Below are 22,804 nucleotides of genomic sequence, written 5' to 3'. Positions count from 1 at the left end.
ACTCGGATTGAGGAGTGCCGGACGATGTGCGTCCACAGCCCGGAGATGGGTCGTTGATCGGGAGGTGTTGAAATTTGACGGTGTATAAGGCTGCCACTACATAGTCGACTGCGCCCATTGGCAGTCAAGTACTGGTCCGGGGCCCGAAGTTGTCTGCCGCAGGACAGAAGTGCTGATATCAGTTTCACTCACACCCATTGGCGACGTCTCGTGATGCTGCAATCATCATGTTGCAAATACGTGGCCTAGGTAGTGTACATCGCTCGTATCTAGCCTGGAGATCTGCGAAAAAGTCGCCTGCTCCATCCAACTGTGCCAGTGTGGTCTTCCCGCCGGGTATATTGTTGGTCATTCCAACGTCCACATTCCCACCATTGCCTAAGCGTCTTGAGTAATGGGCTCACCGTTCAGCCCGTACTGGATGGCCTGCTTGCCCTTCTTCTTGCCCTTCTTCTTCTTGCCGCCCATCTCGTCGCCGTCCTCGTCCGCAAACAGCTCCTCGCGCTTCTTGCGCATAATCTCCTCCTGCTCGTCGGCGATGCGCTGCCGCTCGGCCTCGTACCCCTCCTGAATCTTGCGCTGCTCCGCCTCGATGGTCTCGACGGACTCGTATTCAGCGCCCGTGAAGGCCTTGTACTCGGCAATGTCCATCTTGATCGTCTTCTCGCCAATGAGCGCCGCGTCGATGCGCTTCGGGTTGTGGCGCTCCTCGCGGTTGAACTTGAGCTTGACGTGGCGGCGCTGCTTGCCGGGGAACATCTTGGAGATCATCTCGAACTCGGTGCCAAACATGCGTAGCCCCCGGTAGAACAGTTCCGTCTCCTGGTCTGTCCAGATGTTGGGGCCCTTGAGCTTCGACGTGTTCATGAATGAACTGCTAGTAATCAATCGTGTAAAGTCGTTCTCTTCGATCGTCTCCATGTCCTCTCCGGCTTGCGCCGCAGCGGCGCGTGCGTGTCGATCCATGACCAGCGAGCTCTGGTCGACGACAATCTGACCGTCGACGATGCGGAACTGAGGGCCCGAGGCCGGTGCCGGGGTCGAGGAGCCACCCGGCGTGGCGCTCTTCTTTGTCCGTCCGTCGGGCATGGGGGACGCTGAGGCTGACCCTTCCCTCTCTGTCTGATCGCCATCCTTGCCCAGCTTAGCCTTGAGACGGGCCTGTCGTTCGCGCTCTCTTAGTTCATCGTGTCGGCTGAACTTTTTGCCAATGCGCAGGTCCTTGGTCAAGTCCGCCATTCTAAGCTGTTGTAAGTCAACCAACTGGCTTTCCGCGTCTTCTGGCGTGAGGGATCGGGCTCTCCTCGGCCTGGGTTTCGTCTCCGAGCCATCTCCGGTCGACGAGCTGGCCTGGCGTTTCCGGGGCTTCGGCGGCGCCGAATCTCCGCTTTGTTGTGAGGCTTTGCGTTGACGCTTCTTTGGCCTCGCGTTTTCGGCCTCGTCGCCATCCGGCGGTTGTGTTGTGGCGGCTGGGGTTCTCCCCTTGCCCGCCGCTTTTGTAGCAGGTTTCGACGGTGGCGCGGGCTCAGACCGATCAGGTTGCGCACGGGCTTCGACGACCGGCGCCGCGGCAGGTGTGGTTGAGACAGGGGGGGGCAGGCTTTGCGCTTCTATGGAGGAACCTGCGGAGGTCTCTTGAATGGTGTCGATTTGGGAAGGGGATGTAGGTGTAGGCGCTTGTTCGGTTGCCCCGCGTCCTGTCTCGATGGAGGGCAACAGAGGTTCGGCTTCTGTGGGTATCTTGCTCGGCGGAGCGCTCGCCTGTTCCTGCGCATCCGGTGCGGCCCTCGATGTCGAGGCTCGCCGTGGCTGTTCATGTGACTGCGGTAGCACTTTCGCAGCAATGACCGGCTCTTGTGGAGGTTGAGACGGTTCTGTGTCGCTTTTTGAGGTCCGTTTCTGTTTTTCCGGGGATGGAGGTCGCTCGGAAGGCGGCGGCTGCGAGGCTGTCTCGAGACTGTCGGGTAATTCGTGAGGCAATGCTTCGGCGGGTGCATCGATAGACGGCCGTCGGTCAACAGGCTTTGGCGCGGAGGACGAGGGGACTCTGGGCCGCGCCGAGGGAATCTTGGGCTTGAAGGCAGGCCCGCCTTTCTTCTTGAACATGGAACTCATGTTGGCGGAATTAAAGATGTAAATAAGCGACTAGCGTATTTGTGTTACCCCGGGGGGCATCGTGGGAGGAGAGCGAGGGTTGCGATACGGAATAGAGGAGCAACAACTTTTCGATGTAAGAGAGGCCGGAGCGCAAGTGGTAGGAAGAGAAAGTTGGATCGCCCGCAGTTGCAGGCAGGCAGGTGGTCGGGCTGACTGTTGCCCCACCAAGCGAGGATTAGCCGCCCCGGTTGCTGCACAAATCGATAAGGGATTGCCCAATACGGCATAGCGTGAGTCTAGGCCTCTTTGGCGCTGTGGCCGTGCCTCTTGATTCGCGAGTCAACTTCGAAATTTCAACTCCTGGGAAACGAACGCCTCTTCTCCTCCCCCCATCATCATCACAACCACGCAATTCCGCGCGACTCGCTGGCTGACAGCCTGCGCGACCGGCCTCGAACCGAAACGCGGCTACAAGGCCCTTTCGCAGTCGAGCCCTTCGCCCTGAGCTGCCCCTTGCACCGCGTCTGAGGCCTTGCTGGACGCGCCGTCTCATGCCTGTTGCAACGTCACCAGCTGCCTCGCCTCGTCCGTCCACGCTTTCCAAGATGGAGGACAGGAAGAGACCTGCCATCGGCGGCGCCGACGATCTCGCCCCTCCTAGCAAGAGGGTGGCAGTTAACGGCTCCAAGATCAAAGATGACCCGTCCGAGATGAAGGAAGAGGGCTGGATCGAGGTACGTGATCATCCCGCCCTTGTTCGCCTGCTTTTCTCGCGCTGCAACGGCCGAGCGACCGCGCACGCCGTTCCGCAACAGTTTACCCACCGAGTCACACATTTCTTCTCTGTCAACACGGGTTTCCGGCCTCCCCGGGGCGCCGCCGCTTGAGATGTTGATGCTCACCAAGCCAGTGATGATGCTCGTTGCCTCGCGACAGCAATCTGCGGCTCCCAGAACCCGTTCCACCCGTTCACGTACCCTGCCACACGCTTCGTAACCATGATTCTATCACGTACATGTTGCGGCCGACCGTTTGATGGATTTGGACGGATGCTGACGTGCGACACCAGGCGTACACGCGAGGGGCCATATATCGTCAAATGCAGGAATATAGTCGCAAAGCAGCCACGGCTGAGTCTCGACTGGAAGAGCTGCATAAAAGATGCGTTCATCACGATGACCATCTGAGAATCGTCGATGCCTGGTGGCGACAGGTGAGTGCGGTCATCCCCCCGCCTTTGCCGTGGGCCCGCTGGCTGACCTGAAACAGTTGATGGAAGAGCTGGAGGGCCTTGCAGACAAAAACCTTCCGACTCCAGCAGCAACAGAGGGTAAGCATGTATCTCTCTCCGGTGACATCCGCATCGCTGACCATTCGCAGAACCACCATACCTCAGCGGCGTTAGTTTCAAGGACCTTCACGAGTTCCAGAACCATGTACAGGAAAAGGCGAACACAATCAAAACAAAGGCCGAAACGCTACTCGGACGCATCGCCGCCCATCGCGGACAACTCGCACCCGACGCGGCGACCTTGGAGAAAAGGCTCACCGGACTGCTGGCCTCTCAGAAGGAATATATGCTCAAACTTGACCGGTTGAACGCCGAGAAGGAGCAGCTCTCAGAGCAGCTCAATGCGGCAACGCTGAGGTATTTCAAGGCCGAAAAGAAACTCGATCGTGCCAAGAGTGCCCAGGTCCAGAAGCTGGAGCAAAAGGCATTCGCAAACGCCACGCGACCACCTGCCGCATCCAGCGATGGCGGCGCAGAAACCACCGAAACGAACGGCAACGTCGACGAGCTGTTGCTGAAATATGAGGAGGCAACGGCGGCAGCGGCGAAGCAGAAGGAGCAGCTCGATGCGGTTCTGGCCGAGATCAAGTCCCTGCAAGACGAGAACTCAACCCTCAAGGCTCGCCGGGAACAATGGACCGACGAAGACCTTGTCCGGTCGGATGTCTTCAAGACATTCAAGGGCCAGAACGAAGACCTCATCAAGCGGATTAATAACTTGGAAGCGACGAACAGGCAGCTGCGAGAAGAAGCAGAGAAACTGCAGGCCGAGCGTACAACGTTCAAGAACCAACTAGAGGCCGATGCGAATCAGATTACTCAGGACCTGGAGGCGGACATCATGTCACGCGACCAAGATCTCGCCCGCGTGCGCTCTGCTCGAGACGAAATTCTAGCCGAAAATACTCAGCGGAAAGCCAGCATGGAGCAGGAGAAGTCATCGATGGATCACATCAAGGATCTGGTTGATGCCAAGGACGATCGTATCGCGGCACTCGAGTCAGAGATCTCGCGCCTCAAGCCATCCGAGGATGAGGAGATGACATCCCCCGACGACAGCCAGGAGCTCGCCGAGGAGGAGCTGCGACAAAAGTACAAGAAGCTGCAGCAAGACTTCCAGTCCATCAACCAGGAATTGCCGTCCATCGAGAAGGCGTACAAGAAGATGAAGGACCTGGCTCAGAAGAAGGTCCTGGACTTTGCGGCTCTCGAGGAGAAGGTGGCGCTTCTGATCGCGGAGAAGAGCAAGGCGGATCAAAAGTACTTTGCCGCGCGGAAAGATGCCGACACCCGAAACAATGAGATAAGATCATTGCGGCATCAGAACAGCAAGAGCTCCGAGATCATTGCTCAGCTGAAGGGCTTGGAAGTGCAGAATAGGACCCTGCTTGGCAACCTGGAGAAGCAGCTATCGGACCTCAAGCAGACCAACGGCGCGTTGGCTGTCGAGAACAAGAAGCTCGAGACGTCCACTCAAGAGGCGGTGCGGCGGGCGGACTCGCTCTCTCGGCAGATCGAAGAGCTGGGCAACCTGGTCAAGTCTCGCGACGCAGCATCTGCCGTCGTCAGGGAACGCAATACGACGCAGGAAGCCGAGGTTGAGAAGCTCAAGGTTCGCATCGAGCACGCGCAAAAGGACCGAGACAACTGGCGAAGCAAGGCACTTAGCAACTCGTCAGAGGAGGAAGAGATGCTTCGGGTAAGTTCGAATGCCACAATTGGCAGCTGGAGAAGCCAACGCTAACCATGAGTACTGTAGACCTTTGCGCTGTGCTCCATCTGCCGCAACAACTTCAAAAACACGGCACTGAAGACGTGCGGACACCTCTTCTGCAACAAGTGCGTCGAAGATCGGATCAGCAACCGGATGCGCAAGTGTCCCACCTGCTCGCGAGCGTTTGACAAGATGGATGTGATGCCCGTGCATCATTAATTACTTTACCGTTTGATGACATGCTTCACGTTACTACTTGGCTACTGAAGGATCTGGCGTTTGGCGACGTTTGGACGGGCAAGGGGCGGCCATGAGCTCGCTCGTTCGGGACGGCGCTTGGCTGGGTTCGCTTTGTCGCGCATGAACAGCTATCAAACGCCTGTCACGCTGAAACGAGGCTTCTTCGGATTGTCATGATGCCCGGGCTCATGTGCTCGGGGTTGTTTGGACATTTTGTACTTTTAGGAGAAACGAGGACGGAAGAGAGCGACCGTCAATGTGTACATGTTACGAAAGGGTCATTCTGCGTCATGAAAGACGGGCGAGCGGCGAGCGGCGTTTGGGCTGAGTACTTGGATTCGACCTTTGTCAGACGCGAGTGGCCAGCAATCGGCAAGCCATGTTCAATGCTGAGATTCACTTCGCTGCTGCTTGCCGCCTGGTTCACGTTGAAGCTCTCGATTTGCCCTATCTCCGTCGCGTGGAACCGAAGCCTGTGCTCTCGTGACGGGTGGAACTGCCCCCGGAGCTTGACGACGACGACGGTGAAGGTCTCGAGCCCAAGGACCCGGCGCCCCAGCCGCCGTTGTTACCGTAGTCCCGTTGACCGCCGTTATTTCGATTCCTGTTCCCGGCCATGTATCCGGCAGCGGCGCCGCCTGCCAGGCCACTCCAGAAACCCGGCGACCAGCCCTGCTGTCGCGAAGAAGACGGCTTGGAACCGGGGTAGGGGGGAGGAGGATCATCGCCGCCCGGGCCCCAGCCGGGATTCCACCCTCCGCCGCCGCCGCCTCCCCCACCACCGCCACCCCATCGTGGCCCGCCGACCCTCCGGCCGCCGCGTTGCTGGCCGTTGCCGTTGCCGTAGCACGCCGAGTACACGATCCACCCAAGCACGGCGACGAAGACGACGGCAAAGAGCCAGGCGCTCAAGTCGGTGCCGCCGCTGCCGTCGCTGAAGATGCGGCCGCGGGGGTTAGCGACGTCCGGGTACCGCTGCTCGCCCTTGCTGGTGAGCAGCATGGTGTACTCGACGCCGCAGCTGCCCCTGAGGACGTAAGGGTCGTCGGCGCTGTCGTAGCCCTCGCAGACGACCTCCGCGACGCCGAGCTCGAGCTCCTCGGGGAGGGAGGCGACGCAGCTCCACTCGACGTCCTCGCCGCCGTACGAGGAGCCCTGGTTGGTGCAGCGCATGACGTCGGGCTCGAAGAGGCGGCAGATGTCCGGGCGCGAGACGCACTTGAGCTGCGGCGCGGCGGGCACTCGGCGGTGCGTGGTTTTGGCACCGTGGCCGCGCAGCGTCAGCGTCTGCACGTCCGAGAGGCGGATGGCATTCTTGGGGCGGCCGGCCGCGGCGGCGCCCGGCGCGGAGAGGAGCGGGAGGGTGAGTGTGAGGGCGGCGGCGGCGAGCCCGTTGACGTGCACCATGGTCGCTTTGCCCAGTGTTGTAATGAGAGTTGGCGATTAGTGCTGATGCCCGAAGGCTGTCCGTATATCGTCGATGAAGGTCTTGTACTTTCGGGGCGCAGACGGGACGCAACGCGCCGGATCTCTTTGGACCTCAACGGCGAACAGGTCTCATAACTGGGTAATCCCGTACGAAGTGGCAGTCAAGAGACTATTAAGGAGCCAAACAAGCAAACAAGCAAGCGCTGTCCGGATTATACGCCGAGTTGAGGACACATGTCCAGAGTGACGTCGCCCGTGGCAAGGCTGAAGGGGAAGGCCCGTCGTCGAATGACGCCAGAAAGTTTTAGTGGTGAAGAGGCGACGTGGCTGACGCGTGTTTGCCTGCCAGCCGTGGTTGTGGCGCGCGCGCGCATCCACTGTGGCGCTGGCCGCCTGGCTTTGCCGCAACGGCTCCGTGGGCGTGGGTTGGGTTGGCAAGATGTGCACGGCATGGAACCTAGGTTGGACGGCTTGGGCCCCCGCCCGTTGTGCACAAGGCGGCGTGCAGCAGCGCCCGCGTGCGCCTGGACGGGGCGTTCGTCAGTGGGGCGGAACGGGTACCCGCCCCCGGCGACTTTTGATTATGTTGCGGCCATGGTCATAATTCACGATCTTGACAGAAACCCCGGGGTCTCGTCTATTTGGGGTCTTCTTGATACAGTATCGACTGTGGACTTGTGTCTGTCGCAAACAACACAGGTCCTGGGGAGCCACCAACGTACATTCCCATATTGGATCAAATTCGATCGTGGACGCACTTGCGCTCACAGTCACGGACAGTTGAGACCCTAAGGCTTGTTCACATTCACACGTCACAGGTTTCCAGCAATATGAAGTCGGGTCAGAACGGCCATCATTACCAAGCATATCCCTGCCAGGCGGATGTGGCGCGCTCTGCGGGGATGCACATTCGCACTCGTTCCAGAACAGGACGCCAAAGTGCCTGGAGCGCGGGGCACAATTGCAACACCTAGCGAACGGGTTTGGGGATTCGACGCCCCGACAGGCCGACATTGCCTGCCTCCTAGCAGCTTGTTAGCGCATGCGGCACTGAATTTCACACACCTCCTCCCCTAAACCCGTGGCCAGTTGTGTCACGGCCCGTTATCTCCAGCGTGGATTGAGATCCATGGATGGATCCCGGCACTGCCCGGGGTAAGCGACATCTCGCATCGGACCCTCAACCCGGCGGATGCTTCTCAGTCGTACGAAGGATACGATTGCAAGACTCGGTATGAGTCCTAGGCAACGATGATGCCGCGAGTGTCGGCCGGCAATGTGCGTTCGCGGCATTGCCGCGACCGGCCGCTAGACAACATGGGCGCTCGTAACGGATGTTTCACCCACCAAGCGAATGCATCCCGAAGACGCACTCAGTGTCTCAACGTCGCGCGTAGGGGCGACAACCAAGCGGTTTGACTTTGAGTATCTGGGCAAATCTCAAGGAGTTGACAAGATCTGTCTGATCTCAGAGTCGAGTGTTTTGCCATCTCGCATATTTGCCCGTGCGCCAGGAGGTCCTCGACAGCGGGCCGTAGCCGGTAGTGCCACAGCGGTCGTCGACATCATAAAAAGTTAAAGGACCACCGTCCACCAGACACGATCCAGTGGCCGGTCGTCTCAATGGAAGAGAGCTGCGCCGCGTCGGCAGCCACGCCTTCGCCAGCAAACTGGAACCTTGGAAGCGCAGCCCAGCGGGCGCTATGTTTTGTTCCCCACCCCACCACCGTCTGACGGGTCAGAGGTGGGGGGCGCTGGGCGGGCTCGGACAACTGCAAGACCCCGAGACCTTCTTTTTTCGCCGTTTTCTCGCCTGCAAAACGTGCGCCCATCTGGGTTGTGGATGTCATCGCGACGGAGCGGCCCACTGCCCCCCCGATGCCGATATTCGTAATTCAACCACGGAGAGCGGCTCGACACAGTGCTGCCTGCAGGCCGCCGCAGGGGGTTTCAAGTCCATACCTGAGTGTCATTTGCGGCGCGGGGGCCGGACAGAGGGCAAGAACGAAGGCCATGGAAGCGACGTTTGGCGCCCGACATACTGTCGTGGCTGTCGGCCGACAAAACAATGCGCCACGCACAATAGCAGCGGCGGCGCTGTTGGCGTGGGGAAACAAATCTTCATAGGGTGTGCGGGTGCGGCGCCGCCGTGACGAGTTGGTATGAGTCGGCGGTGACGCAAATGCGACGAAAACGACAATGGACGCATCATCTCACAGCACCGAGTGGTGCCAGGCCAACGCACCGGCTGAATCGCACGCGAGGACGAGGGGGGTCCTGCACCGCTTCGGCTGTCGCTCCGAACGTGCCTGTCTTGCAGTCGACCAGCAGGCGGCCAGGCAGTCAAGTCACCCGGCCAGGCAGTCATCGACTTGTGAATCACGGTGCCGTATCCGGGCCGTCTCGCAGCACCAGCTGGCCCTTCCATCGGGGTGCGTCTTGTCCCCGTCCGGGCCCGTCGCGGGGTGCGGCGCACCCGTCTCCACCGCTGCTGCTGGCGGCGGAAGCCCCCCAACGCGGAAATGTCCTTGGCCCTGGGCTCGTTTCGCTCTCGTTCCAGCGGGGGGAAGGAATACGTGCGGCCCATGGCTGACGACAGGCCAGCGGCACTAGCCCCCCCGGCGGGCAGGTTGGTTGGTGGCGGCGTCGCCAGGCCTGGCAGGACAGCTGGGAACGGCGCAACTGGGCGCAACTCAAGGGCGATGCCTTGCATGGGCGCTCCGTGCTTGGTGCGAGGTACGCAGCCCGGCCCACGCCCCTTGCCGGCGGCCGAAATGTGCACGCACGGCTTGCGGTGCAAGAACCGATTGTTAATTTTTCTGCTGCGCGAGGTCAGCACAGTCCAGTCCAGCCCGGCCCAGTCATACCGACCTTTGGTAGCTCGGGGCTTTCCTATCCCGTGCGGCGTACCCGCCTTTCATCGTCTCGACGGTCGGGGGCGTGCCGTTTCGTTGGCGCTGGAGGGACGGATTTCGGGGTCGAGCTGGAGGACGCCAGAAAAACAAGCCAACCCATACTTAATCTTCGTAGCGGCCGCTGTGTTCCCGTGCTCCCTCCTTCCTTTCTCTTTCCGTTTTTGTCGGGCCAAGACTTTTTTTCCTGATCGTGGAGCCGATATCGAATCCTATCGGTTGACGCATCGACTGTGCGTTGCTCCTGCCGTTGTGTACTCACTGTAGTCGCTTGGTGGCAACCTCGTCCACTCACTCCTTCCCTGCGCTGTTGGCAGGCGCTCGCGACGAAAACCTGCACGTACTTAATTTTCGCTTCACTTTAACAACATCCGAGACGCCACACCGCGAGAAGAGACAGATCGTCTCGCTCAGCTACCCGCGATGGCTGCGGAGCCCGACGTCGAAAAGGCGTCGCCCCCGAGCAACGGCCACGGCGGTGACACTGCCCACTCGGGTCGCTCATCGAGTCGCGGCGGCTACTCATCCGACGATGGAAGCGCTAAAGGCAAGGACCGGAGAACGCCTCCCAACGAGAAACTCGACCTCTCCAAGGCCGACTCCAAGGTCGCCGCGCCGCCCCCCAAGGCCGACGACATCGAGCAGCTGTACGCCCACTTGCCTGCGCACGAGGCCGAAGTCCTCAAAAGGCAGGTCTTCACGCCTGAGCTGGCCAAGGGCGTCGGTGTGCTCTATCGGTATGCCTCGCGCAACGATCTCATCATCATCGCCGTCTCCGTCGTCTGCGCCATCGCTTCGGGCGCTGCGCTCCCTCTCATGACCGTCATCTTTGGCAACCTTCAGAACACGTTCCAAAAGTACTTCTACTCCGGCGGCTCCATGTCCTACGACCAGTTTGTCGATGAGATGAGCAAGTTCGTCCTGTACTTCGTCTACCTTGCTATTGGCGAGTTCGTCGTCACCTACATCTGCACTGTCGGCTTCATCTACACGGGCGAGCACATCAGCGCCAAGATTCGCGAGCACTACCTCGAGAGCTGCATGCGCCAGAACATTGGCTTCTTCGACAAGCTTGGCGCCGGCGAGGTCACGACTCGCATCACCGCCGACACAAATCTCATCCAGGATGGCATCTCGGAAAAGGTGTCCCTGACTCTGGCCGCCCTGGCCACCTTTGTCACGGCCTTCATCATCGGCTTTGTCAGTTACTGGAAGCTCACCCTCATTCTCTCCTCTACCGTCTTCGCTCTCATGCTCAATGTCGGCATTGGCTCGAGGTACATGCTCAAGAACAACAAGGCCTCGCTCGAGGCCTACGCTCAAGGTGGCAGCCTCGCCGACGAGGTCGTCAGCTCCATCCGCAACGCCGTCGCCTTTGGTACTCAGGACCGCCTGGCCAAGCAGTACGACAAGCACCTTGCCAAGGCTGAGCACTACGGTTGGCGCCTCAAGGGCGCCATGGCCGTCATGGTCGCTGGTATGATGTTGATTCTCTTCCTCAACTACGGCCTGGCCTTTTGGCAGGGCAGCAAGTTCCTTGTCGATGGCATCATCCCGCTATCCAAGGTTCTCATCATCATGATGTCTGTCATGATCGGCGCCTTCCAGCTCGGAAACGTCGCTCCCAACGCACAGGCGTTCACCACTGCCATCGCTGCCGCCGCCAAGATCTTCAATACCATTGACCGCCAGTCCCCGTTGGACCCCAGCGACGACCTGGGCGACAAGATCGAGAATCTTCAGGGAAACATTCGCTTGTCCAATATCAAGCACATCTATCCCTCCCGCCCAGAGGTTGTTGTCATGGACGGTGTGAGCCTCGAGATCCCCGCCGGGAAGACAACTGCTCTTGTTGGCGCGTCTGGCTGTGGCAAGAGCACCATTGTCGGGCTTGTCGAACGATTCTACGACCCCGTCGGTGGTACCGTCTATCTCGACGATCACGACATCAGCAAGCTGAACCTCAAGTGGCTTCGTCAGCAGATGGCCCTGGTCAGCCAGGAGCCCACCTTGTTTGGCACAACCATCTTCAACAACATTCGACACGGCTTGATTGGAACAAAGTATGAAAATGAGAATGAGGAGAAGCAGCGTGAGCTCGTCATCCAGGCCGCCATCAAGGCTAATGCGCACGATTTCGTCTCCTCTCTCCCCGAAGGCTACGAGACCAATGTCGGTGAACGCGGTTTCCTCTTATCTGGTGGCCAGAAGCAGCGCATCGCTATTGCGCGTGCCGTTGTCTCCGACCCCAAGATTTTGCTCCTCGACGAGGCAACCTCCGCTCTCGACACCAAGTCTGAAGGTGTCGTCCAAGCTGCTCTGGAGACTGCCGCTGCCGGTCGTACGACTATCACCATTGCTCATCGCCTGTCGACCATTAGGGATGCACACAACATTGTCGTCATGTCGGCCGGCCGCATCGTCGAGCAGGGCACGCATGACCAGCTCTTGGAACTGAAGGGCGCCTATTACAACCTTGTGTCTGCTCAGAACATCGCCGCTGCTACTGACACGTTGACTTCTGAGGAAGAAGACCGGATCAACCAGAAGGAAGAGGAGCTTGTCCGCAAGATGTCCAAGGAAGGCGACTACGTCGCGGACCCGGATGACAACATCGCTGCCAAGCTCCGGCGCACATCGACGCAAAAGTCTGCGTCGAGTGTTGCCTTGCAGAAGCGCAAGACCGAAGAGACACAGAAGCACGGACTGTGGACGCTGATGAAGCTCATCATGTCGTTCAACCGCCCGGAGTGGAAGCTGATGATCATTGGTCTCGTCTTTTCTGCCATCTGTGGCGGCGGCAATCCTACTTCAGCAGGTAAGAAGCTTTGTTCTGTTGTTTCCCAGGAAAGTGCTAATGATTACATGCAGTCTTTTTCGCCAAGCAAATCACCACCCTTGCCGTGCCCATCACGCCCGCCAACAGCCACCAGGTTAAGAAGGACTCTGACTTCTGGAGCGCCATGTTCCTCATGCTCGCCTTCGTGCAGTTCATCGCTTTCTCGTCCCAGGGCATTGCCTTTGCGAAGTGCTCTGAACGTCTGGTTCACCGCGTCCGCGATCGCGCCTTTAGGGCCATGCTGCGGCAGGACGTTGCCTTCTTCGACCAGGACGAGAACACGGCTGGCGCGCTGACGTCTTTCCTTTCGACCGAGACGACTCATGTCGCTGGTCTCTCTGGCGTGACCCTGGGCACCCTGCTCATGATGATGACAACGCTCATCGCGGCCATGGTTGTATCGCTCTCTATTGGGTGGAAGCTCTCACTTGTTTGCATTTCTACCATCCCGATTTTGTTGGGCTGCGGTTTCTTCCGATTCTGGATGCTGGCTCACTTCCAGCGCCGCTCCAAGGCCGCCTATGCCTCGTCGGCGACGTTTGCCTCCGAGGCTATTTCCGCCATCCGCACCGTCGCCGCGCTTACACGCGAGCAGGACGTGCTGCGGATGTATCACAACTCCCTTGCCGAGCAGCAACGCCGCAGTCTCATTTCGGTTCTCAAGTCCAGCGCTCTCTACGCTGCGTCGCAGTCCTTCATCTTCCTGTGCTTCGCTTTGGGCTTCTGGTACGGAGGCACATTGATTGGAAAGGGCGAGTACGACTTGTTCCAGTTCTTCCTGTGCTTCATGGCCATCATCTTTGGCGCACAATCTGCCGGCACAATCTTCTCCTTCGCCCCTGACATGGGCAAGGCGCACCACGCTGCCCAGGAGCTGAAGACACTCTTCGATCGCCAGCCGACGATCGACTCGTGGTCGAACGAGGGTGACCGCCTCCCGAGCGTCGAGGGCCACGTGGAGTTCCGCGATGTGCACTTCCGCTACCCTACGCGCCCCGAGCAGCCCGTGCTGCGTGGACTGAACCTGTCCATCCGTCCCGGTCAGTACGTTGCCCTTGTCGGAGCGTCTGGCTGCGGCAAGAGCACAACGATTGCCCTGCTGGAGCGTTTCTACGACCCGCTGGCTGGTGGCGTCTTCATCGACGGCAAGGAAGTCAGCACGCTCAACATCAACGACTACCGCTCTCACATTGCCCTTGTCAGTCAGGAGCCGACGCTGTACCAGGGCAGCATCCGGGAAAACATCCTCCTCGGCACGCCGAAGGAGGACGTTTCGGATGCAGAGATTGAGTTTGTGTGCCGCGAAGCCAACATCTACGACTTTATCGTGTCGCTGCCCGAGGGCTTCAACACAGTCGTTGGCAGCAAGGGCGCCTTGCTCTCTGGCGGTCAAAAGCAGCGCATTGCTATTGCCCGTGCTCTGATTCGGGATCCCAAGATTCTTCTCCTTGATGAGGCGACGTCTGCGCTCGACTCCGAATCGGAGCACGTAGTGCAGGCGGCGCTGGACAAGGCCGCCAAGGGCCGCACCACGATTGCCGTGGCCCATCGGCTGAGCACGATCCAGAAGGCGGACATCATCTACGTCTTTGACCAGGGCCGGATTGTCGAGGCCGGCACGCACTCGGAGTTGATGAAGAAGAACGGCCGCTACGCGGAGCTGGTCAATCTGCAGAGCTTGGCTAAGACCGGGTAGACGGAGGGTGTTTGTTTGAGTAGTGTGGCATGCATACTACGCTATTTGTCAGCGGAGCGGATTGGCGGATGGGAATGATATCCAGAGTCGGTGTCGTTGGTGGACCGGCCGAAGTTTTGTTGCATTTCACGGCGTTGAGGGAACTGGGCGCGACGCCATGCCGTCTAGAGAGGAGGGGCATACCATATCACGACCCCCTGTCGGAATACATCTCATATATATATAGCTCACGCACTCATTGCATTTCGAGTGCGAGCAGCAAGTAATAAAAGCAAACCCCTTTCCCAACTGCTACCTCGTACTGTACCGTATGTATGTGACAAAGGTCATGATGTCGTTGGATCAAGGCGTCGGGAATCGGGGACCAAGATGGTCGCCGCCGTCTTGGGGGCTGCGACGTAGTCGCCGATGGGGGGGCGTTGGAGGCAGCAGCACAATCCGGGTTACGGCATGAGGTTGGGAATGCAAAGTGCAAACATCCATTGGTGGAACTTGCTTGTACGGTCGGCCAACTGATACCACGAGGGGATATACGTCGTTGTTTGTGTGACTGGCGTGGCGGCAAGAGAACGAACAAACAAGCGCGTGCAGGTCAAGGACGACGCCTAGACGTGACCGGGGGCGCGTGGATTACATTACGAAGTACATATGTACAGACATTCATGTTGTACATTCACGGCCTTGGCCTTGGCTGGAAGCGGTCCAACAATAATACAGTTCCCCGCCGGGCTCGTCGACCAGAGGCATGGGTGGGTGGATGACCTTGCTCGCGCATGCAGCTCACGCATCTGGGGACTTTGCGCCAAGAGCATGTTGTGAGGCACGCAGTAACTTACACGCACATGCAATATTGGTGATGTGCATACGTACGTATGTGAGAGACCCGTACGAGGTACGCTTGTTCTTGGCAGTCCGCATCGGCGTGGTGAAACCGAGGCGACGGCAGCCGGCAGCCGAGCCAAACCCCGACCGGCGCGTGGGCGTGAGACACGATGCCCTTCTTGGTCCGACGGGTGGACGTTGCCGGTGTCAAGGGGGTTTGGAATCCCGTTGCGAGGAGAATGGGCAACACTAGACGAGGCGCCGGGTGCTGCCGACGGCGGATGCCAAAGCCACCAAGGATAGCCGTTACGGGACGCGAACAGGGAGGCCGGGAGGGGAGGGATGCGGATGCGGATGCGCCTCGCGCACGGGAGCCAACATCGCGGGGGGTCCCAGGATGGATGACAGGGCGGGCGGCTGGCCGACGCGCTCGAAATTAGGTACTAGTCGGAGGCCGTGTGTGGCTGCTTGTTGAAGTCATTGCCGAAGCAATCACCAACACAGGCGCGAAATGGGGTTGACAGTTGGGCGCCGTCGCTGTGGGTGGCGCCATCGTCTGCGGGTTGCGTCGCTTGCGTTGCCTGCTTGGCTGCCATCCATGCACGCGCACATGTGCTGCTCGGGCCGTGCTGAGCAGTGCCTGATGAGGGCGGCTTCCTGGATCATATGGGACGCTGTTCGGTCTGGTGGGTGAGCACGGTGGGCAGGTGGGCCAGCTGTGTGTGTGTGGTGGTGGACAGTCTTGACAGTGGACACTGGTGGTGCCTCGCGGTGCGGTGCAGTGCATCAAGGAGAGGGGAGGAAAATAAAGGCAAAAACCATCAATCCATTCTTGTCCGTGTTCTCCCACAGCGTCTCCCACGGCGGACCTGGACGGCCGGCCCACCTCGGGCAATCGCCAGCAGGGGTGGCTTGGGCTTGGCAGGGGAGGCCGCGCCGCCATTGGGCCGCTGGGCGGGCGCTGCGGGCGGCGTCGGGGCGGGCGGGGCCTGGACGGAGGCTCACCTGAGGGGCCAACGGCGGTGGCGGCAGACTATTTGGCGGCGCGGCGAAGGGCATGCTTTCTTTGGCACCGTAATTGCGGTGGTGCTGATACAGTACAGTACCTGACCGAGGACGCATGTACGTGTCCGGATTGATGCAATACCACGCGTCTATGCGCCGGAGATTTGGGCGCGCGTGCAGACACGGACGGACGGCCCCCGGCGGCCAGGCACGAGACGGCACGAGACCAACGCGACACGACTCGGTGGATGGTTCCGTGCAAGTTTGGCTTGTCGGCGACATTTAAAGGCTTGTGAGGCTTGGTCCGCGGGGAGAGCAGAGCACAAGCATGCAAACAAAACTCACGTTTCGCTGTCGGACAGGGTTCGAGGCTGGACGGTTTGCCGGCGCAGGGCCCCGGGAGAGAGAGGGTACAAGTAGGTAGTACAGGTCCAGGTCGCTGAATCCCTGGCACTGGTGGGCTGGATGGTGGGTAGCACAGTGGAGGGCAACACACCCACCTCAAGGCAGGTCCCGTCGCCGTCCCAAATCAGGCAGTGAGAGTCGACGGCCCTTGACCCCTCTCACTCGCGTGGTTCCTTCCACACGCCAAGAGACTAAGCCAGTGCTACCGCCGGTGCGAGGCGCAGAGTAATCGCTAGCCGGCCTGTTTAATCACACGCTCGTACCCCTTCTGCAAGTGCCCATGGCATTTACCCCCCGCCCGCGCTTTTTTCTCGTACGAGTCGGGTGCTCTGCACATGCTCTGCGCATGCTCTGCGCATGCCTTGCTCCAGCGTTGCGCCTGCCTTGTCCAGGGACGAATCTCCCACCGACTTTCCCTCCTTCTGCCGCCACCCGGCCTGCAGACGGGAACCTTGGGAGGAAGGAACTGCCCAGCCCACGCCACGCCCACGCCATGTCACCCACGCGTCTGGCTCCGCCTTCCTGACGATCTGGCCCCCGTCAGGGCCCAAGGTCAAGGTCACTACCCGCTGCAGGGTACGGGGCGGCAGCGGCAGCGAGGTATGGGTACTTCGCCGCGGCGCGGAGACAGCCCAACCAGCTGTGCCAGGGGTGTTGCCGTCCTCGTACGAGTACGGGCTAGATGTACTTCGTATCTGTCCCTGCACTGCTCACCCACGCATTCGAAAGTCACCTAGCAGGTGAGGTAAGGTAAGGTCAGGTACCTCCAGTAAAAAAGAAATCTACGTACCGTCGTGCCTCCTCCACTCCTTCGCCCTGCTCGCGCCCCCGGATCCGCTCTTCCTCTTCGGGGAATAAAGACATCTGCAGTGTGTGGCCGCCTCGATTCCTCTCCCTTCGCCCACCTTTCACTGCCCATCTTTGCTTCTTTCATCCACGCGCGTCGAGCCTCAAGCTTCTTGTCTCTCCTTCAACGGCCGACGATCGCTGGCATTTTTAGAAACACATTACTTAAACTACGTACTCTATTCGCGGTCACTGCACCCAACTGCCTTACACATACCGACGACTGTTCCGACTCCGCGCCGTCTCCTCCGGCCCTCGCGGGTGCCGAGCACTGTTGCCCACCGGCACTCGTTTGATCGCCGCCCCGGGACCAGCAGCCGGAGATACAAGGGCTGCTACGGGCTGTTGCGCGCCGACAAACGGTCACATCGAGAGCAGAGCAAGGGGCCAAAACGCGAACGGCCCTGTGCTTTCCGGTCCGGCACAGGCCCCCTCGCCAAGCTCACGCGAGGTCACGAATCACCACCAACACCAACGGGCTGTGTAGCCAAGGAGCCGAGTGCAGGAGGCGTCCAAAACCCAAAAGCGCCCGCCTGAGCCTCGACGACCGCCGCGATAGAGCACCGGCGCCCTGCGACTGCATCCGCAGCTTCCCGCCATTCATTGACTGCTCCAATCGCGCGAACGAGACGAGCCGAGACGACGCGAGCCGAGACGAGCCGAACCGACTTCGTCTGTACGAACCCGAGACGTCGTGCGTCATTTTCAACTGGGACAGGGCCCAGGTAGAGCGTCACACGAGAGCTTTGAAGCAGCCCGCTTACAAGAGTTGTTGCGGAACACAAGCGCCCGTTCCAGAGGCGTAACGCCAATTCCACGCCAGCTGCAAAGCTTCAGGGGTGCGCTCACGCCGCAACGCTGCAGTATCGCCTACTCCGCGACCAGCAGCGACTCCCTTTTGTTGCCAGATTGCATCCTCATGTCAGCGGCAAGCCGGCCTGATATGGCCTCGCCATCATCATACAGAGCCTTGGCTTCCAAATGGAATCGACCGTCACGCGAAGCCGCACAAACATGGCTTCCACCCCGGCTCCACAGGTCGTTGGCAGTCCTGGCCACGCTCGCGACATTGAGCTGCGCAACGCTAGCCCAGCTAGATGCCCCGTCGACTGAGGTTACCGTCGTGCCAGCACTGGATGGGTCTCATTCGATACTCACGGCAACACCGCCAGTGACTACAATGTCTGTCCCGAGCTGGGAGCAGGCCACCGACGCTGCACTCAAGCTGCGGCTACGGGAAAGAGACAACAAGGGTGACGACGACGTGACTTCAACAGAGGGTAGCGGCAAATCGAAGGCGTCGACGATACTCACGATATCCGTTGATAGACCGACAACAACAGCCTCCCCCACTGCCGACGTGTCGCAATCCCCTCTCCCATCCCCGTTCGACAACAACATTCCGTCCGACTTCAAATTAGATTCTTCAGACAATCGCTGCCCCAACTTCATGTCCCGCCTCCTCTCTGACCCTACATTTAAGCGCTGCTACCCTATTTCCATGCTGGTCCAGGTATGTCATGTACTTGGGATGGATTGCCAACTTCAGCAGTCGTGTGCTAATTGCCCGCAGACATCAAGGGGCTTCTTCGACGCAGAGAAGAAGCTTCTCAGCATAGTTCGCGTCCTCGATGCCGCTTGCAAAGCGGACGTCTCCACATGCACCGATTTTCTCAGCCAGGCCGCCCAAAATCTTACTACCGAGGCCAATTGCAAGGCCGAGATCGATCAACGGCAATCCCTGGTTCTCGAAGCTTGGCGTGGCCTCAAGGCGTACGAGGTGCTCTACAAAGCAACTTGCCTCCAGGACAACGCTACGAGTATGTATTGCTTTGCCAATGCCGTAACGAACCTCACGACGCCGTCCGACTCGTTCTTGTACTTTGTGCCCTTTGGCCTCGCCCTTCCCGGGTCGTCCACGCCCTCCTGCAACTGGTGCAATAAAGAAACAATGGCCATCTATAGGGCTGCGTCGGCCGACAGGCAACAGTTCGTTGCCGACAAGTACGAGCCCGCTGCGAGGCAAATCAACGCCGTCTGCGGACCCAACTTTGTCAACGGCACTCTGCCCGCGGCCCAGTCAGCAGCTGGTGTCGCTTTGCCCCCGTCTTACACCTTTGCTCTGGCGGGCTTCCTTGTACTGGCAGCCTTGCTATAGCGACACCCAACAGAAGGCTACAGCCGTTGTGCGGCCAAGTTGTTACACTCGATTTGGGACCGCAAACCCAGCAGCCACGGCTGGGATCGAGACCGATGCACTCGCCATCAACTCCCTCGACTCGTGTAGCGGCGGCATTCATTCCGCGTGCCCGCCTTGAAGAGTCGATTCTGATACATATTTTCCCGGCATTGAACGATTAGTTCTCACCTTGTTGGATATTTGGGAGGGGCCAGATTTCGTCCCCTCTGGAAGCGACTTGTACATGAAGACGATGGCCCGCTGTGGTCATCAGACGGATATATCTGCGTGAGGACAACCATTGCGACTTAGAAGTCTTTAATTTATCCGTGTCCTCGTCTCGGACAGCTGGACAGATATTTTCTACTTTTCATTTGGGTTATATTTGATATAGCGTAGGTGGTGGGGATAACATGGCGAAAGCCGACGGAGGAGAGGATGTTATGAACAGCACGCGCGCGGCAATCGCGCGAGCAGGAAGGCTGGCAGCGGCCGTGTGCTATGACGGCGACGCCCGGCGCGGAACAGTCCTCGAGGTACAGGTACATACAAACATACAAAGCTACATCTGAGCTCTGAGCAGGGCCTCTCCTAACGGAACACAGCCCTGCTGAATGGCCTGATGGTGGAAGCTGATTTCTCCGTGAAGGCAATGAGTACAAGGTATGACCTGCTGAGACAGGCCGCCGGGCCTCCCGTGCTCGTCTTCCAGGCGCCTGGGACCGTAGCCTGGTCATGGAGTCTGAGCAAACGCTGGGACGGCAGAGCAATCGGGACCAGGCCTGAGTGTTGCCATTGCCATCGAGAGACCCTCTGCTTCCCTTTCACGGTCTGTGCGATGGACGGAACCTCCCCTCCTCCTTGAGCATCGGGCCCATCAGCCTCCCCCACGAAGCCACCGTTCCCGCCACGAGCCCCGAGCCGTCTGAGTCAGTGTCCCGGCCTCTGCATCGCGCCCTCGCAGATGCGCCTGATACCGGGGACCCGGACCTTGGGGTGGAAGGAAGGGTGGGAGCGGCAGAGCGCCGTTCCCGCTCCACGGGGCGCCGAGGGACCCAAGTTCCAGAGGCGCTTGTTTCGAGTTGCTTTTTGGCCTGGACCGCCTGAAGGCTGTGCTCGCCGTCTGGAAGGCTGTTGACCTGCTCCGGATCACTGTATTCTCCGGCCCATTGCTTTTTCCCAACAGGGCACATGGCGATGGCGTGGTCTGCTCAAGCCACCTAGCGTATGCCACAACGTGGACCATGTCCAGTCAGACATCAAGTCTTGAGACAGGAGAAACGTGCAGCGGCGCCCCCCGCCGGCACTCACAAGGACAACGCCCGACCCACGCTGGGCTTGCCTCGCCTCGACCGTTCCACCCAGCCAGATGCTACCCAGGCATCCATGCCATCGCCGGCAATGTGAAGCAGACGTCGCGGGCCCACTTGGTCTGAGCCGAGCGCTGCCCATCAGCGACGATGGCATCGCTAGTCCCTCCCCGAGACCTGCCTCTGGTGGAAGTTGCAAACCTCAAGATAGCGACAGTTAGACTGCGGGGCCTGTCAAGCCAAAAGAAACGGGCCAGTCCGCGCCCGTCTTGAGACCGTCTCGGAAGACGGACCAGCCGTGCGCTATCCCGCGCTTAGGAACAACAGCCCGCCTCGTGGCCGCCGTGGGCTCGGTTTCAAGACGACGAAGCTGGCGTGTGGTCTGCCATGGCGAATGCCTCATGTCCGTACCAGTATAGCTCGCCACTGACCCGTCGTTGCCTCGATGTCGAGTTGCCGACATACAGTGCCTGTGACTCACCTCTCACCGTAGTACGCGGCTTCGGCCTGCAATATCAGAAACTGCGAGCGTGTCTTCTCCTATACCGATATGTAAGCATCTTGTGTGTTGTTCTCTTCCCGCACAGAGACACAAAGTACTCAAGACCTGTGGCAAGCAAATGTGCCCACAAGATGGCAGACGTAGACTGGCAACAGCGTACCAAGATCAACGGCGCACATTCTAGCTCACCTGAGCCAGAGTGATCAAAAGGAAAGGGCATTGCTGCGCAAAGGAACCACTCATCTGCGAGAGAACAAGCCCGGATCCGAGTATCCGGACTCTGGGGCAAGCCAGGCTGAGCCATGCATATCGCACGTTTTTCATCAACTGTGCAAAGGACCACGTCCCCTGGCAATCGTCGGCGCCGATCTGCAATCAATAGCTTGGCGCCGTCCGATCGCGCCTTGTTAGACGGGTCCCGGTGCCGCGGTCCATCGAGGTTGGCAACAGGTGAGCGCTCTAACGCGCTGGCGTGGGCCAGGCAGAGCCACCCACAGCTATGACGCCGAAATATCGACTGCCATTTACGCCGCAGCGACAGCGCTCCGGGGCGGGAAAAATGGCGCTTCGAGGAGCAGCCCCGCTGACATCCAGAACCGACAAGATGAAGCCGTGGTTTGTGAGGTCAAGGACCATGGGTCCTGAACCTCTTCGGATCCACCCACCGAGCATCGACACTACTCCACGTGCGATTATGAGCCACGAACAACTGGACAAGAAACTTTGTTCTGTGAGTCTCGGCAACGCAGAGCTCATACAAAGCGTTTGTTGTCCAGAATGACGCGGCCGATATCACCGCACCGGAGCTATTTGACAGTGGTGGCGGTGGTGGCGTATAAGTACGTGCAGTTATTGCCACCAACGACGACTGGCGGACAATAGGATGCCTCAATCGTACGATGGACGCGGGCCAGGGAAGCAACGGCCAGAAAGCGTGACATGGGTTAGGATGCAGAAAGGCGATTTGGCGGGCGGCTTCGGGTACGGGACCTGCTGGTCGTCTGCCATTATTCGTATACTCGTCGTCTGCCCAGACGCACCACCGCGACATCTGGCCCGGGAGAATTGGGCAGCCAGGAGGTGGGGTCCCGGGCTTCCGGGTCCAAGAGCTGTGACCAGGTAGCGGCCAAAGGTTCGCACGGCAGTGTTTGGAGGACCCATTGGCAGCTTCAGGGACAGACAGCTGTGCCGATGCCCTGGCACCATGTACGTGGGCACACAGGGTAACGTAGTGGCCGGCCCCGTACGCCGGGCTTGTTGGCCAGTGTTGGGAAGACGTCCGTTGTACCGTAGCTGGTCGGGGAGCGTATCGTACGTTTTTCTGCTTCCTGGCTTGTAGAGACGGACCCCCCTGCTCTGCCAGAAGGTTGCGGGCGACGCCAACGAGCGGTGTGTTGTTACCGCCCTTGACACCTTGCATGAACTTGTGCAGCAGGGCAGCGCTAATGGCTTGCCGAGCGGCCACGGTGCACCGCATTGGGGCGGACAAGGGGGACCATAAGGGGACGGCAAGGGCAT

The 22,804-nt window shown here is 59.6% G+C and overlaps 5 protein-coding genes across 5 annotated transcripts; 3 read left to right on the top strand and 2 right to left on the bottom strand.

Annotated features, from left to right (window-relative positions):
* Positions 1-378: 378 nt before the first annotated feature.
* PLICBS_002895 (transcription factor TFIIIB component B) lies at positions 379-1,239 on the bottom strand (the record flags this gene model as incomplete). Its single annotated transcript, XM_018322607.2, has 1 exon — positions 379-1,239. The coding sequence occupies one exon, from the start codon at positions 1,237-1,239 to the stop codon at positions 379-381; it is 861 nt and encodes a 286-aa protein (XP_018177837.2).
* A 1,463-nt stretch (positions 1,240-2,702) lies between these two features.
* On the top strand, positions 2,703-5,321 carry PLICBS_002894 (E3 ubiquitin-protein ligase bre1; the record flags this gene model as incomplete). Its single annotated transcript, XM_018322606.1, has 5 exons — positions 2,703-2,831; positions 3,167-3,310; positions 3,367-3,427; positions 3,478-5,087; positions 5,148-5,321. 5 exons carry the CDS (start codon positions 2,703-2,705, stop codon positions 5,319-5,321), a joined length of 2,118 nt encoding a protein of 705 aa, XP_018177836.1.
* Positions 5,322-5,789: 468 nt separating this feature from the next.
* On the bottom strand, positions 5,790-6,749 carry PLICBS_002893 (uncharacterized protein; the record flags this gene model as incomplete). The annotated part of the gene is made up of 1 exon (XM_018322605.1): positions 5,790-6,749. One exon carries the CDS (start codon positions 6,747-6,749, stop codon positions 5,790-5,792), a length of 960 nt encoding a protein of 319 aa, XP_018177835.1.
* Positions 6,750-10,105: 3,356 nt separating this feature from the next.
* On the top strand, positions 10,106-14,217 carry PLICBS_002892 (GTPase-activating protein; the record flags this gene model as incomplete). Its single annotated transcript, XM_018322604.2, has 2 exons — positions 10,106-12,500; positions 12,554-14,217. The coding sequence occupies 2 exons, from the start codon at positions 10,106-10,108 to the stop codon at positions 14,215-14,217; spliced, it is 4,059 nt and encodes a 1,352-aa protein (XP_018177834.1).
* Positions 14,218-18,475: 4,258 nt separating this feature from the next.
* PLICBS_002891 (uncharacterized protein) lies at positions 18,476-19,453 on the top strand (the record flags this gene model as incomplete). The annotated part of the gene is made up of 2 exons (XM_018322603.1): positions 18,476-18,808; positions 18,869-19,453. 2 exons carry the CDS (start codon positions 18,476-18,478, stop codon positions 19,451-19,453), a joined length of 918 nt encoding a protein of 305 aa, XP_018177833.1.
* Between the last annotated feature and the right edge of the window lie 3,351 nt (positions 19,454-22,804).

Source organism: Purpureocillium lilacinum, assembly GCF_023168085.1.
Source record: "Purpureocillium lilacinum CBS 284.36 DNA, scaffold_2, whole genome shotgun sequence".
NCBI classification, from domain to species: domain Eukaryota; kingdom Fungi; phylum Ascomycota; class Sordariomycetes; order Hypocreales; family Ophiocordycipitaceae; genus Purpureocillium; species Purpureocillium lilacinum.
The sequence above is the reverse complement of the archived record's forward strand: the minus strand, read 5'-3'. Positions and strand labels throughout refer to the sequence as shown.